The 15,311-nt window shown below is 45.6% G+C and overlaps 1 protein-coding gene across 1 annotated transcript in view; it reads left to right on the forward strand.

Moving 5' to 3' along the window:
• The window catches only part of OTOA (otoancorin), a 63,403-nt gene extending 49,510 nt beyond the window's left edge, over window positions 1–13,893 (forward strand). Inside the window, exons 24-28 of the mRNA XM_039234443.1 lie at window positions 6,104–6,246; window positions 6,672–6,808; window positions 7,355–7,452; window positions 10,781–10,976; window positions 13,649–13,893. Of these exons, the coding sequence (XP_039090374.1) occupies window positions 6,104–6,246; window positions 6,672–6,808; window positions 7,355–7,452; window positions 10,781–10,976; window positions 13,649–13,716 (642 nt within the window). The 3' untranslated portion in view covers window positions 13,717–13,893. The remainder of the gene's footprint in view (window positions 1–6,103; window positions 6,247–6,671; window positions 6,809–7,354; window positions 7,453–10,780; window positions 10,977–13,648) is intronic.
• The last annotated feature ends 1,418 nt before the right edge of the window (window positions 13,894–15,311 follow it).

Here is a 15,311-nt window from a genome sequence, read left to right on the forward strand (position 1 = left end):
CTTCTGGGCAGTAAGCAAGGGCGACTTTCGGGCTCTCCTTATTTGTTTTCACTCTTTCAGGATTATAGTCCTATGTTCTCCATTGTCCAGTGTCTGAATACAATTGTTTCATGTATTTGTTCAGTGTTCTCATTGTTTATGGAGGGAGGGTGTATCCTGTGTCAGTTAATCCTTCATGGGTTAAAGAAGAAGTTCTGCCCAGAATTTAATTGCTTCAGCTGGGCGGGAAGTTAACCCACTGGATTGCTAGAAAGGGGAGGCTTAGCTGCTCTGTGGTGTCTTCAGTCTCTGGCAGCCCTCCCTCAGTGGTCATTTCCAACACCAGGTTCACATATTACCTAATTAACAACCCCATAAGAAAGTGCCTATTTTGCATTAAAAATTTTTTAATGTTTATTTTTGAGAGAGAGACAGAGCACGAGTGGGGCAGGGGCAGAGAGAGAGGGAGACACAGGATCAGAAGCAGGCTCCAGGCTCTGAGCTGTCAGCACAAAGCCTGACATGGGCTCAAACCCATGGACCGAGAGATCATGACCTGAGCCGAAGTCAGGCACCTAACCAACGGAGCCATGCAGGTGCCCCTTTTGTCATTAATTTTTGAAAAATAACCCAGCATTGACTGTAATTGCCCACCCCAGTCACTGTGGTCAGGAGGAGAGCATGTTGTTGACCAGGCATGCATCAGGGATGGAGTCCATCTCAACATGACCCTATGAACCGACAGTGGGGAATGGGAATGTGGGGGCTGCCTAGAGGCTCCCAAAGACATCTATGCTCTAATCCCTGGAACCTTAGAAGGTGTTCCCTCAATGTGGCAAAAGGGATTTTTCAGAGATAATTAATTTAAGGATCTTGACGTGGGAACATTCTCCTGGTAAGCCCAACGTAATCACAAGGGTCCTTATAAGGAGACAGGAGGCCACAGATACAGAAGGACACAGAGAAAAAACTTGAAGGCCCCAGGCTGCTGGTTCTGAAGAGGGAGGGTGCAGCTACAGGCACCCTCTGGAAGGTAGAAGAGGCAAGGAAATACATTCTCTCTGGAGTTTCCAGGAGGAACACACCCTGCCGACCCATTTTAGGACTTAGGGCCTCCAGAACTCTAAAAGAATACATTTGTGTTGTTTGAAGCCACTGATTCTGGTAATTTGTTCCACCAGCAAGAGGAAACAAATACAGGGGAGTTCATCAAAGCATGGTGTTTTCAAACAAAGGGAGGATGGGTGCTGGGCAGGTAAATACACTGCGTGTCCCGTAGTTGCACGAGCTTTTTGAAATCAGGATTGCCACGTCCCCTACTCTGAGTGCACCATTCCAACAGAACCCAGCGTGAGTTGCATCAACCCCACTCCGGAGCTGGGCAGCATGGAGGTCCTGGCCGTGAGGATTACACCAGTCAATACATGGCAAACATTTTGAACAATGTCTGGCATATATTCAGTAAAAAGAACTTTTTAGGGGTGCCTGGGTGGTTCAGTCCGTTAAGCACCCAACTTCAGCTCAGGTCATGATCTCACAGTTCGTGGGTTTGAGCCCTGCATTGGGCTCTGTGCTGACAGCTAGCTCAGAGCCTGGAGCCTGCTTCAGATTCTGTATCCCCCTCTCTGACCCTCCCCTGCTCACATTGTCTCTCTCTCTCGGAAATAAATAAAACATTAAAAAAAATTTAAAGCACTTTTTAAAATGCTTATTTATTTTGAGAGAGTGAGAGGAGCATAAGCAAGGGAGAGGCAGAGAGAGAGAGGGAGAGAGAGAATCCCAAACAGGCTCTGCACTGTCATGGGGCTCGAACCCCAGAACTGTGAGATCATGACCTCAGCCAAAATCAAGAGTTGGACACTTAACCAACTGAGCCACCCAGGTGGCCCAGAAAGTAATTGTTTTCATTATCATGGCCGCCGATGCCACCATCATCATCATCATCACCACCACCACCACCACCACCACTACCACCACCACCACCACCACCACCACACTTCCTCTCTCTGAAAGTTTAAAAGTTGCCTCAAAAAAAGACAAGAAAAAAATAAGTTCTCATTTCCAAGATGATCTAAACCCAGCAATCAGAGGTCCCTTCTATCCTGACATTCCATAATGACTGGTTTTGACTGGTTTGGGAAGTGCCACGTCAGCCTTTAGATATTAAAATCCTTCTATTTGCAGTCTGGGAGAAAACAGAAAAATATATCCAGCATAGAGACTAGAGTATCTCTTTCCCTTTGCACCAATTTTAATTCCCATGGATGCCAGTGAGATTTATCAATATGTTTGAGGAGGATATGAAAACCTAACATTTGCATAGATCATTTGCAGTCAGTTCCTCAACTTTCGCTCCCAATCAAACCCTTAAATGCATGTTTCTAGATTAATAGTCAGACCTGGCGGAACTACATTAACAGAGTTCAGTTTAAAAACCAATATAAGGGGAAAAAAACTATTAGAGAAGCCAGAGGGATGAACAGGGAGATTGAAATCTTAGAGCTATTCATTTTTCAGAGGGTTAATATTGCCTCAAAGTGTTAGTATTAATTGTCTGGGAATCATTACAGATACACTAGTCCAGTCATTCAAGTAAATATATTTTGGCTTATCACCTTGCAAGCTGAGCTTGCATTTTCCAGATTCCAGTGGTGAGGACAATTTAATACTGCATCTTCAAGGTAATTTTATTTGAATTGTATTTTCGCACTTTCATTTTAAAATGGGCACGCCTGATCGTTGAGGAGCACACATTGTTAGGAGTCAACTAGTGAAACCTGATTTGGGAAGCCTTAATAGGAAAAGTTCAAAAGCTACCTGGAATGTCTATCTTCTCTTCCTACCCAGACATCTTCACAGGCTATGAGTACCGGCTCTGGAGTCCGACCGCCTGGGTTTTCATCCTATAACCGTTACTTACCAGCTGGGTAGCCCTGGCTTAGTTACTTTACTTCTCTGTGCCTTCGTTTCCTCATCTGTGAGAAAAAGAATACAATTAATACTTCATAGGGCAGTTGTGAGGGCCAGATGAGATGGTGTATGTACAGTGCTGGTACCTGCAAACATTCAGTAAATATTAGCTATTATTATTTAGGACACACATTCGCATTTAGTCAGAGACATTTTAAGTCTGAGTGTGATATTATCGAAATTCCCCTACAGAACCTGTGAGCTTGGTAATCACTGAGGGCAGTTTCATGAAGACCCTCATGAGTCTCATTTGCAGGAACATGGGAAATTTCCCTGAAACCAGTCCATCACATGAAGGCAGCAATCCGATGCCATTTGAAAATTTAAAAAATTTTTTTTAATTTGTATTAGAGAGAGAGAGAGAGAGAGAGAGATGGAGTCCAAGCAGGGGAGGGGCAGAGAGAGGGAGACACAGAACCCAAGGCAGGCTCCAGGCTCTGACCTATCAGCACAGAACCTGATGCAGGGCTCGAACTCACAGGCCGTGAGATCATGGCCTGAGCTGAAGTTGGATGCTTTACCAACTGAGCCACCCAGGTGCCCCAATCTGATGCCACTTCAAAGGGGATACCTATTGCCTACAACTTCTGTAGATCACTCACTCAGATATTCATTCATTCATTTAAAAAGTACTTACTGAACCGAACTGTGTGCCAGGCATTGTGCCAAGTGGCAGGGATACAATAGCTGGATATGCTGTGTGTCTCTGGTGATTCTACTTGGTGGCACAGACAAAAAAGTGAGCACAGTGACAAATGTTTTATTTTTTTTATTTTTTATTTTTTACAAATAGTTTATTGTCAAGTTGGTTTCCTTTTTTTTTTTTTTTTTACAAATAGTTTATTGTCATAGTGACAAATGTTTTAAAATTGTGATAATAGATGGGGCTCCTGGGTGGCTCAGTCAGGTAAGCGTCTGACTTTGGCTTAGCTCATAATCTCCTGGTTCGTGGGTTTGAGCTCCATGTGAGGCTCTGCGCTGACAGCTCAGGGCCTGGAGACTGCTTCGGATTCTGTGGCTCCCTTTCTCTCTGCTCCTCCTCTGCTTATGCTCTCTCTCTCTTTCTCACAAATAAAATAAACATTAAAAAAAATAAAATGATGATAATTGATAACAGAAAATGGGCAACGTGTTCATAGAAAGAGTCAAGGAGGGAGGCTATTTGAGATAGGGGAATCAGGGGAAGAGGTAGCATTTAAGCAGACCTGAGGAAGGGTCCCTGGGTGGCTCAGTTGGTTAAGTGTCCAACTCGTGATTTCAGCTCAGGTCATGATCTCAGGTTTTGTGGGATCGAGCCATGTATTGGGCTCTGCACTGAACATGGAACCTGTTTTGGATCCTGTCTCTCCCTCTCTCTACCCCTCCTCAGCTCGCACTTTTCTCTGTTTCTCTCAAAATAAATAAAATAAATAAACAGACCTAAGGAATGGGGAGGCAGCAGACATGAAAAGTAGAAACCCACTGCAACATTTCACAATCCTTGTCAACCCTTTCTCTGAACACTGTAATGATTCTTACTGTGTGATAGGGATGAACTGACATTAAAAAGGGATAGGGCATCTGGGTGGCTCAGTGGATTAAGTGTCCAATTCATGATCTCAGCTCAGGACTTGATCTCAAGGTCATGAGTGCAAGCTCCACATTGGGCTCCATGCTGGGTGTGAAGCCTACTTTTAAAAAAAGTAAAAGAAAAGGAGATGGGAAGACTCACTATATCCATGTGAACCTCACTCCCTTTCAGATGTTTGTCCTTGGATGTCTCCTCCCCTTCTTTGCCTTGTGAGCTCTTGTAATCTTTTGCTCCTGCCCTGATGAGCACTGAGGGATCCAGACTTTATTATATAGCTAATCTCCAAAAGATTGACTTGAATCATTCCTCAGGTCCAATATAGGTAGAACAAAAGAATCAGGGTTCATTTAGTTACAAGTGGCAGAAAAACCAACTCAAAATGGCTTGACCAAGCAAGGGAATTTATTGGCTCCCTTAACTGAAAAGTTTCAAGTGTAGAGTGAAGGTATGGCTAGATCCAGAGTCTTCAACAATATTGTAAAGAATCTGTCTCTCACCCTTTTTTGACCCTACTTTCCCTTGTGTTGGCTTCAGTCAGGTTCCTTCCATGAGGTGAATTCTAGCAGATTCAGGTGTTTATCTTTCCAAGGTCCAGTCCAGAGAAAGACTGCCTTATTCCCCTATTTCAGTTAGGACATCCCTAATTTTTCCAGCCAAAGTCCTGGTTGGTTTTGACTGGATCACATGACCAGTCTAGAACAAATCATGGCAGCCAAGCTAAGGGATGATGTGACTAGTCAGGACTGGGCCATATCATCACTTCTGGAACTCAGCAGGCAGTTAGCTTCAGATGAACCATGTGAAGTAAGAGTGTGGGAGGGGTGGCTCTCCAGGGAAAGTTGTGAACAATAAATGGCCACTGCGGAAGAATTTCAGGGAGCCCTACACATCCACATCAGCCCCTTTGAATCAAAGCTTACTAAAGACATCTCTCTGTGGTTTTCAACACCAAAGCATTTGATATACTACTCTCTGGAATTGAAGAAAGAGGGACAAACCTATTTCTGTAGGACTTTAGAGAAAGGAAAATTCCCTATGGTCAAGATATTCAGGGAAGACTTCATGAAGAAGGTAACATTTGACTTGAACCCCCTCCAAATAAAAAGCTGGTTGGATTTTAACAGTTGGAAATGCAGGAATTGCATTTCGGATGGAGGGACTTATTTGAGCAAAGGCAAAGGAGCAGAATATTACAAGGTTTGTGAGAAAGTGCTGGAAACAGATGCTGGAAAAGTTTGGAACCCAATACAGAAAAACTTAAGTGAGCAAATTATCTGAAGGTCATGACTGACTGAAGAAAATAAGCTAGCGGACACAGATACGGGACACAGTTCCTTTAATGTTGGTGAAGGTTACAAGCATTTCACTGCCAGAAGACACTGCCTGGATCAAGGGACACACTCAGTAGAAGAAGCACCTTAGGGACATGAATCTGGAGGCAGTGGTTAGGGTGCTTTGGAATGGGAGTGTGTCCAGAGGAGTATGGGTGGGGGATTGGTCCGGAGGCTACTGCTCTAGCTGTTATTCCCTCAGGCCTTCCTAATCTCTGGATAGTTCATCTTTTATTCTTCCTTATTTTTATAGGCTAAATCCATTCTGCAAGGATTCCTGGAGGATTCAGGCTATCGTATCCAGGATCTGAAGAGTTTCCACTTAGTAGGACTTGGTACAACCCTGTGTACTATGAACAGCACTGAAATCTCACTTATAAAAATCTCAGAATTCAGGTAACCAAACCAGTAGTGTGCACAATGGCTAATGATGTATTGACCAGTTCATTCATTCAGCAAGATGTTCTCTGCTTCCTGATGCTTTGCCACCTTTCTAGGTTAAAACAAGGATTGGAATCAGCTGGATCCTTTCTGGATGCTGAGCCTACATACCTTCTTCTTCTTTTTTAATGTTTAGTTATTTATTTGAGAGAGAGCAAGCATGGGAAGGGCAGAGAGAGAGAGGGAGAGAGAATCCCAAGCAGGCTCCGTGCTGACACAGGGCTTGATCCCACGAACCATGAGATCATGACCTGAGCTGAAACCAAGAGTCAGATGCTTATTAACTGAGCTGCTCAGATGCCCAAGCCTACGTACCTTCTGCACATCCGTTGTGTCTGAAGAGTCTCCCAGGCTCACACTATATCCTTCCTCTTAATTAGGGTGGTGCTGGCCAGAATCGGAACCTTGCTCTGTAGCACCCATGTCTTGGCCGAGTTTAAGAGGAAGGCAGAAGTTGTATTTGGGGATCCCAGCAAGTGGTCTGGCCCTGTCTTGCAGGAGCTCGGGACCATTGCAGGTAAGAGGCACCTTGAACATGCCTTCTCTCCCTTTGTAACTTTAAACCTGTGGACAAAAGCAAATAGTAATAATAATAATAATAATAATAATAATAATAATAATAGAATCCTTGGCTGTGTGTAGTGGACATCTCTAACGTTACAGTGGAACCTAGGTTCATGACTTGAAGTTGCAGAGGGCTCTCTTAGTGGTTCTTGTGCACACTAAATCCGTTTAGGATGTGATTTAATTGGCTCCTAACTAGTTTCATACACAATCTGAAATTGCATAAAGTGAAGTTGCTTCTGGGCATACATTTCCTTGTAGGAGACCAATCAGGACTACTGTGACCCACTTTTTTTCTTTTCTTTTCTTTTTCTTTTCTTTTTTTTTTTTTTTTGAGTTGATTAAGGAACTTGATCCTCCAGTGTGATTTTCAGGGCCTTTGGGAAGGAATGCAGCTTGCCCAGAACAGACAGATCTGTATATTAGGCAGCACCATTAATAAAGCAAGTAGAGTTCCAATGGCTGGATCTAAACCCTCATGATTCCTTTTCCTCCCCAGCTGGATTAACTAAGGAAGAGCTCCAAATGCTGGACAAGGATTTGATGCCGTATTTCCAGCCATCAGCAATCAAATGCCTTCCTGATGAGATATTCAAAGTAGGTACTCAGTTCTTCAAGGAGAATAGGAGCTTGACCCCATTTCACATCACAGAGAAGAACAGATGGCAGGCCTTGGATTCTAGAGGCTTGCAACCAGGCTTCTGTGGAAAGGGCCAGAGGGGAGCTGTGTGCCAGCAATGAATGGGTCACATAATAATTCTGGGTTAAAAAACTTTATTCTTAAAATTTTAATTTATGTTTTAATTGTGCTTATTTTTATGGTTTTCTTCCCTTCCTAGCAAGTGGTATTGATTTTCTATTTTTGATGGTATGACAGGTTCATATTTCTTAATCCCAAACCCTTGGGGACAGATATATTTCAGAGTTCAGAATTTTCCAGATTCTATAAAAGATCACTCTGTGAATCTACACTATGTAACTTAACACCCCCAGCAGTGTCTGGGGAAGCACCTTACGCGTTAATACTTCTGCCAAGAAATCAACGACATCACATTAATTGGAATAGAGACTCTAAATGGGCTTCTATCAATCCAGGTTTTACAGGCAAAGAAATTTGTCTTAAAGTTTGGAAAACACTTTCAGCTTTGAGACTTTTTTGGATTTTGGAATTGCCACAATGATTGTGGACCTATATAACATTTCCTTATTATTTTTATTTATTTATTTATTTGTTTCTTTGTTTATTTATTTTTATGGTTATTTATTTATTTTTGAGAGTGAGAGAGAGAGAGATTGCAAGCTGGGGAGGGGCAGAGAGAGAGAGACAGAGAATCCCAAGCAGGCTCCACATTGTCAGCACAGAGCCCGATATGGGGCTTAAACTTACAAGCCACGAGATCACGACCTGAGCCGAAATCAATAATCGGATGCTTAACCGACTGAGCCACCCAGGCACCCCATAACATTTCCCTATTGAATAAATTTAAGTAAAAGTATTTTAGTTGGTTTAAGGAAACATGTTAAGAAAACATCAAAGGAGTATTTTAGCTAATATGACAATAAATTACTTAAAAAAAAAGAAGAAAACCTCAAAGGACAGGTGACGATGCTATGGAAAAAGTTGATAGGGTGTCATTGGGTCAACTGTAGCAGAGTAGTCAGTGAGGGTCCCTTGCTTCGTGTCCTCGTACAAGATTAGGGGAGTGTTTGGAGGGGACAGCGTGCTCTGATGAGGAGTGGCCCTGGTTCTCTTGCTTGCTGGGTAACTTGGAAATACATTCTGTCCACCACAACCGTGTAAGGCACACAAACGAAGCTGGACAGACTCCCGCGATGCCACCTCACTGGTTCATTTCAAGACAGATGGCAGACCTCGAATGACTTCAGAACACAGGACAGATCCCAGCATTGACACTTCCCCAGCTGTTTTTGGGAAATTAATTGGAGTCCTTTGGGCTACAGAGCTTCCCCTCTGGGGGACTGTGCACGGGGTAGGCAGCTTGGTTCTGGATGCTGGCACGTTGCTGAGCACTTTCTCCTTGTCTTGTTTGGGGTGTGCTTTGTGGTTGCTTCCTTGTTCAGGTATTTATTTCAGAAATCCCTACTGACTATCGCCCCTGTGATGGGCTCCAGGTGAGGTGCCCCTGGGGTGTAACCCAGTGCATGCAGGGCCTCAGAAGGTTACATGAAAGAGTGCAGTGGCCTGGGTAAAGCCCCAGGTGAACTGTGTAAGCTTAGCCCTGTCTAAACGGGGAAGCTGTGCCTCATCTCTGGCACATCAGTGCAGAGTGACAATCTGGGCCCACTATTACCAGATCTCCCTTTTTAAAAATTTTATTTTACAGATTCCTGAGGTCTCCATTTTCATGTGAAACCTCCTGATAAGTAAATGTTGGCAATCACTTTGAATTTATTATTATTTTTTTAAACAGAACCCACTAGCCCTAGAGATTCAGTGTGGCCTGTGGGTTGCAGGTCAACCCCATTGGAAAGATAGATAATTTCTATAGTACAGACTCTGTTAATGGTAGATGCAAGGTGTAAGCCAGAGGAGTACCTGTGTTGGGTGTGTCCGTGTGTCTGAGGGAGGAGGTTATGCTGACCTTGGGCGGCAAGGTCAGCTAGGTCAGAGGGAGGACCGGTGTGGCATGCAGAAAGACGGGCAGGGAAAGGGGGCTTTCCTGAGGGTTACAAATATAGGCGCTCATTCTCCTGCAATGAAGAGAGGTGGGGGAGGCAGCTGGAGAGTTGGGCTTGGCCCAGAGTGTGAAGTCCCCATTGCCACATTCAGGAGCCAGAACTGTGTCCTGGAAGTGGAGGGCAGGGAAGGGTTCTAAGTAAGGGAACCACATGATTCCAGGGAAGCATCTCCTCAGGGAATAAGAAGAGGGTGAAGGAAAGAAGAGGAGGGGATGAGGGGGCATAACCCCTTTCCCAGAATCTTTGGGGTCCTTAGAAAATAAGCAGTATGACTTTAGAAGCCCCTCTACGAATTCAGAATCCCACCATCCCACCTCATTCCAGACCCACTGGAACCAGCCACCATGACCTCTGAGCTAGAAGTGACCAGAAAACATCTTCTGCAGGGTCCTCAAAGACCTGGTGTCCTTCGAGAAATTCCCACTTCCAGCGTCGATGGCAGATGTCACTAATAGATTACCACACCTTTCCTCTACTGAGCACTCAAAGTCTCCACCCCCATGGTGTGCGGGCAGTCATGCCAAAGGACCAGAATCCACACAAGAGATGAATTCTCTGTGCCTTTCCACATCTAGTCCAGAGCCCAGAGAGGCTGTGAAACTTGCCCAAGGTCACACAGCTAGTACATGGCAGAACTGGGACACAGATTCAGATCTTTAGCCTTTAGGCTTGTGTTTTCTTCTCTGCATCAGTGTTTCTCAGGTGAGGGACCTGAGCCCCGGAGGAGGCACCTTGCACTGAATTAAACAACATTAAGTCACACAGTGAGAAAATCATGACTCTCTTCAACACTCTGTTAAAGCTGATTACTTCAAGGAGGAAGTCTCAGTGTGGAGCTAAAAGGTCTTTAACACCTCTACATCACTTAAAGTCTCCTTTTTATTATTTTTTAAGAGACCATGGTTCAGACATTGTTGATCAACAAGTCTAGCTAGAATTCAGTAATGTTTCATTTCTTTGGCCTTATTGTTAATGGTTACCGGTGGCAAGTCACTCTGGTCTTCCATTTTTGGAAATTTCCACCTAAAATTTTCCATTTTTAAAATAAATTTATTCTAATAGTGAAAGAGCGATGCGATTTTAGGGAATGATCCTCAAGAGGAGCAGAAAGGGTACACGGGTATGGCTAAGTTGTGCGGGGCCCTGGGCGGGTGACCGAGGTTTGGGAGACCTGCGGAGGGGACCCACTGAGGGCGCTGTCCCTTTCCACCCCGCCCGGCTGCAGGAGCTGTCCGCGGAGCAGATTGCCTCCTTGGGTCCTGAGAACGCAGCGGCGGTGACCCCAGCCCAGCGCCGGCAGCTCAGCATGTTGCAGCTGCAGAGCCTCCAGCGGGCGCTAGATGGCGCCAAGACTCGTTCCTGGCTGGACACGCCCCCGAGCGCCAGCCCCACCCGGATCGCCTCCACTGGTTCTCTTCCAGGTGAGCAGGGCGGCACTCTGCCTGGTCCCCCTTAGCCCCTTTCCCTCTTCTTGGGCGGGGAGGGTCCTAAGATTCAAAGTGGGGTCTCTCACAGTCTTCCGAGACTCTACATTCGTAGAAAAATCCCAAGTCCCCTAGCAGGTGTCTGTAAATGACCCTCAGCTCTGCCTGTGCTTTGAGGTCACCTGGGGGAACTTAAAATTTTTTTAATTTATTTGTTTATATATTTATTTATTGAGAGGGAGAGAGAGAGAGAATGAGAATGAGAATCCCAAGCAGGCTCCATGCTGCCAGCGCAGAGCCGTTGTACAACTGGCTCCATCTCACTAACTGGGAGATCCTGACCTGAGCAAAAAGCAGGAGTTGGGACTCTTAACCTACTAAGCCACCCAGGTGCCTGGCAGGAACTTTGAAAACAGCCAGTTTCTCTGACCCCACCCAGAACTCGTTGAATCAGAATCTCTCAAGTGTAAATACATTTCACCTGTTCCTTTGGAGCCTGCCTTCTTCTCACCAAGTCGTATTAATTAGTAAACTCAACCAGTATATATTGGGCACCTTCTGTGCATCAAGCCTGCATGGAGGTGAGCCAGACAGCTAAGGCTGTCTTGGAAATGAACACGATGATTTCACATCTGGGAAGACCAGGGAAGGAAGGAGGCAGAGGGAGGTGATGGTGACTAGGGCTGAGCTAGGGTAAGGGGGTCAGAGGTGTGTGGCTTTTCTTGCCTTTCTTTACTCATCTCTTCCTTTCCCTTCACTCTGTCACTTCTTTGTGACCCCTCCTATCTGTACTAAGCACCGTCTCTGGACTGAGCATGATGTTGGGTTCTGGGGAGACAGCCGTGAGCAAGCCAGATGTGTCCTCCATGCTCACTGAGCTGTCAGTCAAGCATGCAGGTGAGGGAGGACCTACGTAGCCAGGCGACCATGAGGCAGAATGACAGGTGCTGTGATGGGGAACACAGGCACTGAGGGAACACATGGGCGAGACAGCTGACATAGGCTTGAGGGTATCGGGAAGTGCCCATGGAAACCTCCCAAAAACAGTAATGTCTAAATTGCAGCCCAGACTGGGGAGACTATAGACTCATCCCCACGGACAGTGTCCCAGGTAGAGGGAGCAGCGTGAGCAAATACCCAGAGAGCAAAGAGAACTTGGTGCTCAAGACCTCCACTCTGCCTTTTCCTGGTGTGAATATCTCCCTCCGTCCACCCCAGCCTTCCCTTGGGGATGGAGAACTGGGGGATTCCCAATTTCTGCAGCCACAAGTGGCCAGAGGTGGCACTCCTTTGATGTACTATTATTATTTGAAAATTTTTTCGTTAAAATAGAATGTGCATACATTTAAAAATTATTGTTAAATATTGTGTTTTGTGTGTTTTATGTAATACACACAAGAGTTAATGGACGGGGTTCAAAATAGGTAAGGTCTAAAAAGGAATGCACTGAAATGTCTCCCTCTGTCTGTCCCCTGTCCCATCATCACCTTCCCTCCCCCAGAGGCAAGTGGTGTTACCAGCTTCTTGTGTATCTGTCCAGAGATCATCAGCCGGCACATATCCATTGATTATCTCTGCGCTTTAAAAAGGGTAATTATACCCTTTGTTCTGCACCTTGCATATCTCACCTAACAATATACCTTGGAGACAGTTCTGTATCTGTACATAGGACCAGGCAGTTGTTGGTTTTCCAGTTGCACCATAACTTCATTTAACCTGATCTCTACAGATGGATAGTTCAGTGTTTTCTTTTTTATTATTTTTTTTAACTCTTACAAACAAGGCTGCAGGGAATAACCTTTTTATCATTTGCATCCGTTCAAGTATATCTCCAGGTTAAAGTCTTCAAAGTGGGGTTGCTAGGTCAGAGGGTCTGTGCATTTGTTTTGTTTTTTTGTTTTTTTGTTTTTATTTCTAGGAGAGAGAGAGAGAGAGACAGCGTGAGCAGGGGAGGGTCAGAGAGAGAGGGAGTCACAGACTCTGAAACAGGCTCCAGGCTCTGAGCTGGCAGTCAGCACAGAGCCCGATGCGGGGCTCGAACCCACAAACCGCGAGATCATGACCTGAGCGAAAGTCGGAGGCTTAACCGACTAAGCCACCCAGGTGCCCCGAGGGTCTGTGCATTTGTAATTTTGATAGATATTACCAAATCTCCTGAAGAGAGGCAGGACCAGTTTTTCCTTGAACCCACAGTGTCAGAAAGCGGTGTCCCTGTGGGACCTCAGATGCCTTTCTCCTTCCATTCGTCCCATAGGCCCCTTCCTGAGGGGAATACCCTTACTCTCTTATTTCCTAAACTTGCTTCATTATCAGGATCACTTGGGAGGGATCCTTAAAATACGGATTCCTGGGCCTCATCCCACACTTGCTCAATCACAATCTCCAGGGGGAGGATCCTGGGATTTGTATTTTTAACCATCTCCCCAGGTGACTCTTAGGATTGAGGAAACTCTGGTACAAGCTGATTCACATAATGACATTGAATTCTCACTTCTCCCTGCTTTGGGGTCATAATTCCCAGGAAGAGAAGAGCAAACAGCATTCTGGGGGATCACATGAATGGGCCAGAGGGAGACTCGGGGAGCTGGGCATGATGCATGTGCCCCTCACGTCCCCCTCCCCCCACTGCAGATTGCTGAGGCCTCCTGTGCACCTTTGTTTCATTTTAGGAGCTCCTGACGCCTGGGGTCTTTGGCTCGGCTGTCCTCTGCTGGTTCTTCTGGCCGAGATCGTGTGATGAGCGGCGTGTGCACATTGCCCTTAAGCGTCCAAGCAGCCGGCCCAGGGTGTGTGGAAACAGAGGCACTTCAGACTGTGAGACTCCTACCCCAACCCACAGCCTCCACTGGGATGGGGAGACCCCATGCCTTGAAATTTCAAAGGCACAAAAAGGAAGAATAATTCTTAAAAATGATTTTAAAAGTTCTTCAGCTGCTTTGTGTCCTCATCAGCAGAGAGACATTCTCTGCCCCGATTCAGCCTCGCTTGCTTTCCAGCTTGGAGACAGAGAAGCTGTGAGGAGGGGAGGGTATTTTCTATCAAGGGCATGAGGACCTTACGTACAAGTTCCTGGCATCTCTCTCTGGAGGGAGGGCGGTAACTTGTATGTAAGGAGTGGCGGGTGCTGGCAATGGTACCATTTTATCCAGGGCCTGATCTAGCTTCTTCTCTGGCTTAATGTCTCTTCCTCAGAGCTATAGGCTACATTGGATTTCTCCTTCTTAGATATTTAGCAGAGCTGAAATAAATGAATCCCTCAACAGAAGCCAATACTCCTGCCTGATTGCTGGGACTAATTGATGTTTTGGTGGGCATTGCATTGCCTGGAAATTAAAACATTTAACATGGCTCAACGTTAAATCAATTTTTAAATACATTTTCCAGATGCCTTCCATTTCTTTGGGAGTCAGTTGAATGAATGGCTGTGGAGTTATCCGTTAAGCTTTTAAAACATTCCTTTTGTGACAAAGGTGGTGGCTCTTCCGGTTTTAAGTTGCTCTGGGCTTTGGGGATGGGTTGAAATAAAAGGAAATATATAGTGCAAGTCAGTCACGCATGTGATTATAGCACAGCAGAGCAAAGTCAGCCCACTGGCCCAATACTTTTGAAGGCTGGGATGGAGTTACTTCTGGAAATTTGCAGGATATTCTTGGCCTCAGGCTCAGGAAGGGCAATGGTGGTGTGCTGTGCTACCTCCCAGGTGTTATGCCGTCTCAGAAATAGCAATCAGAGTCATTTCTCATGACATCCCTTAGGGAGCAAGTTAGACACCCTGGGCACTTCTGTTCCGCCACCAGCACGCCCCGCATCCTCTTCCTGGTCATGCATATCCACAGTAGACATCTCATCTGGAGATAAGAAGAAAAGCCTGCCTGAGTTTCCAAAAATCTCTGGTGTTCCATGAGAGGTGGGTGGATTTTAAAATGCAGTATGGGTAGGTGTTATAGAGACTGATGTATTTTCAGATGTCACATGCAGTTATTATAGAAAATGAAAAGGCTGGCATATGGAAGGTGTGGACCTGCAGGTGTTACTTAGGGTCTGATTTGGTTCTTCTCTCATCCTGGTGGGGAAATGGCAGCTCGTGTTGCTTCTCAATCACAGATCATCAATCTTGTTAGCAACAGCACCAGCCCCCGGTGTAGCAGGACCAGACTGGCTGATTGGAGAGGGGCGTTGCATGAGAATGGGTCTGTGCAGGTTCTGGTTGGGTCCAAGCAGCCTCGGATCCAGCTCAGGACCCGCTTTCCTTCGGCCATGAATTTTCCTGGGGAACAGCAATAAAAACAACTTCCCGTTGAGTCAGGCGTCATGCTGTCAATGTCGTGGAGT

Source organism: Hyaena hyaena, unplaced genomic scaffold (genome assembly GCF_003009895.1).
Source record: "Hyaena hyaena isolate Hyena2069 unplaced genomic scaffold, ASM300989v1 scaffold_88, whole genome shotgun sequence".
Lineage (NCBI taxonomy): Eukaryota > Metazoa > Chordata > Mammalia > Carnivora > Hyaenidae > Hyaena > Hyaena hyaena.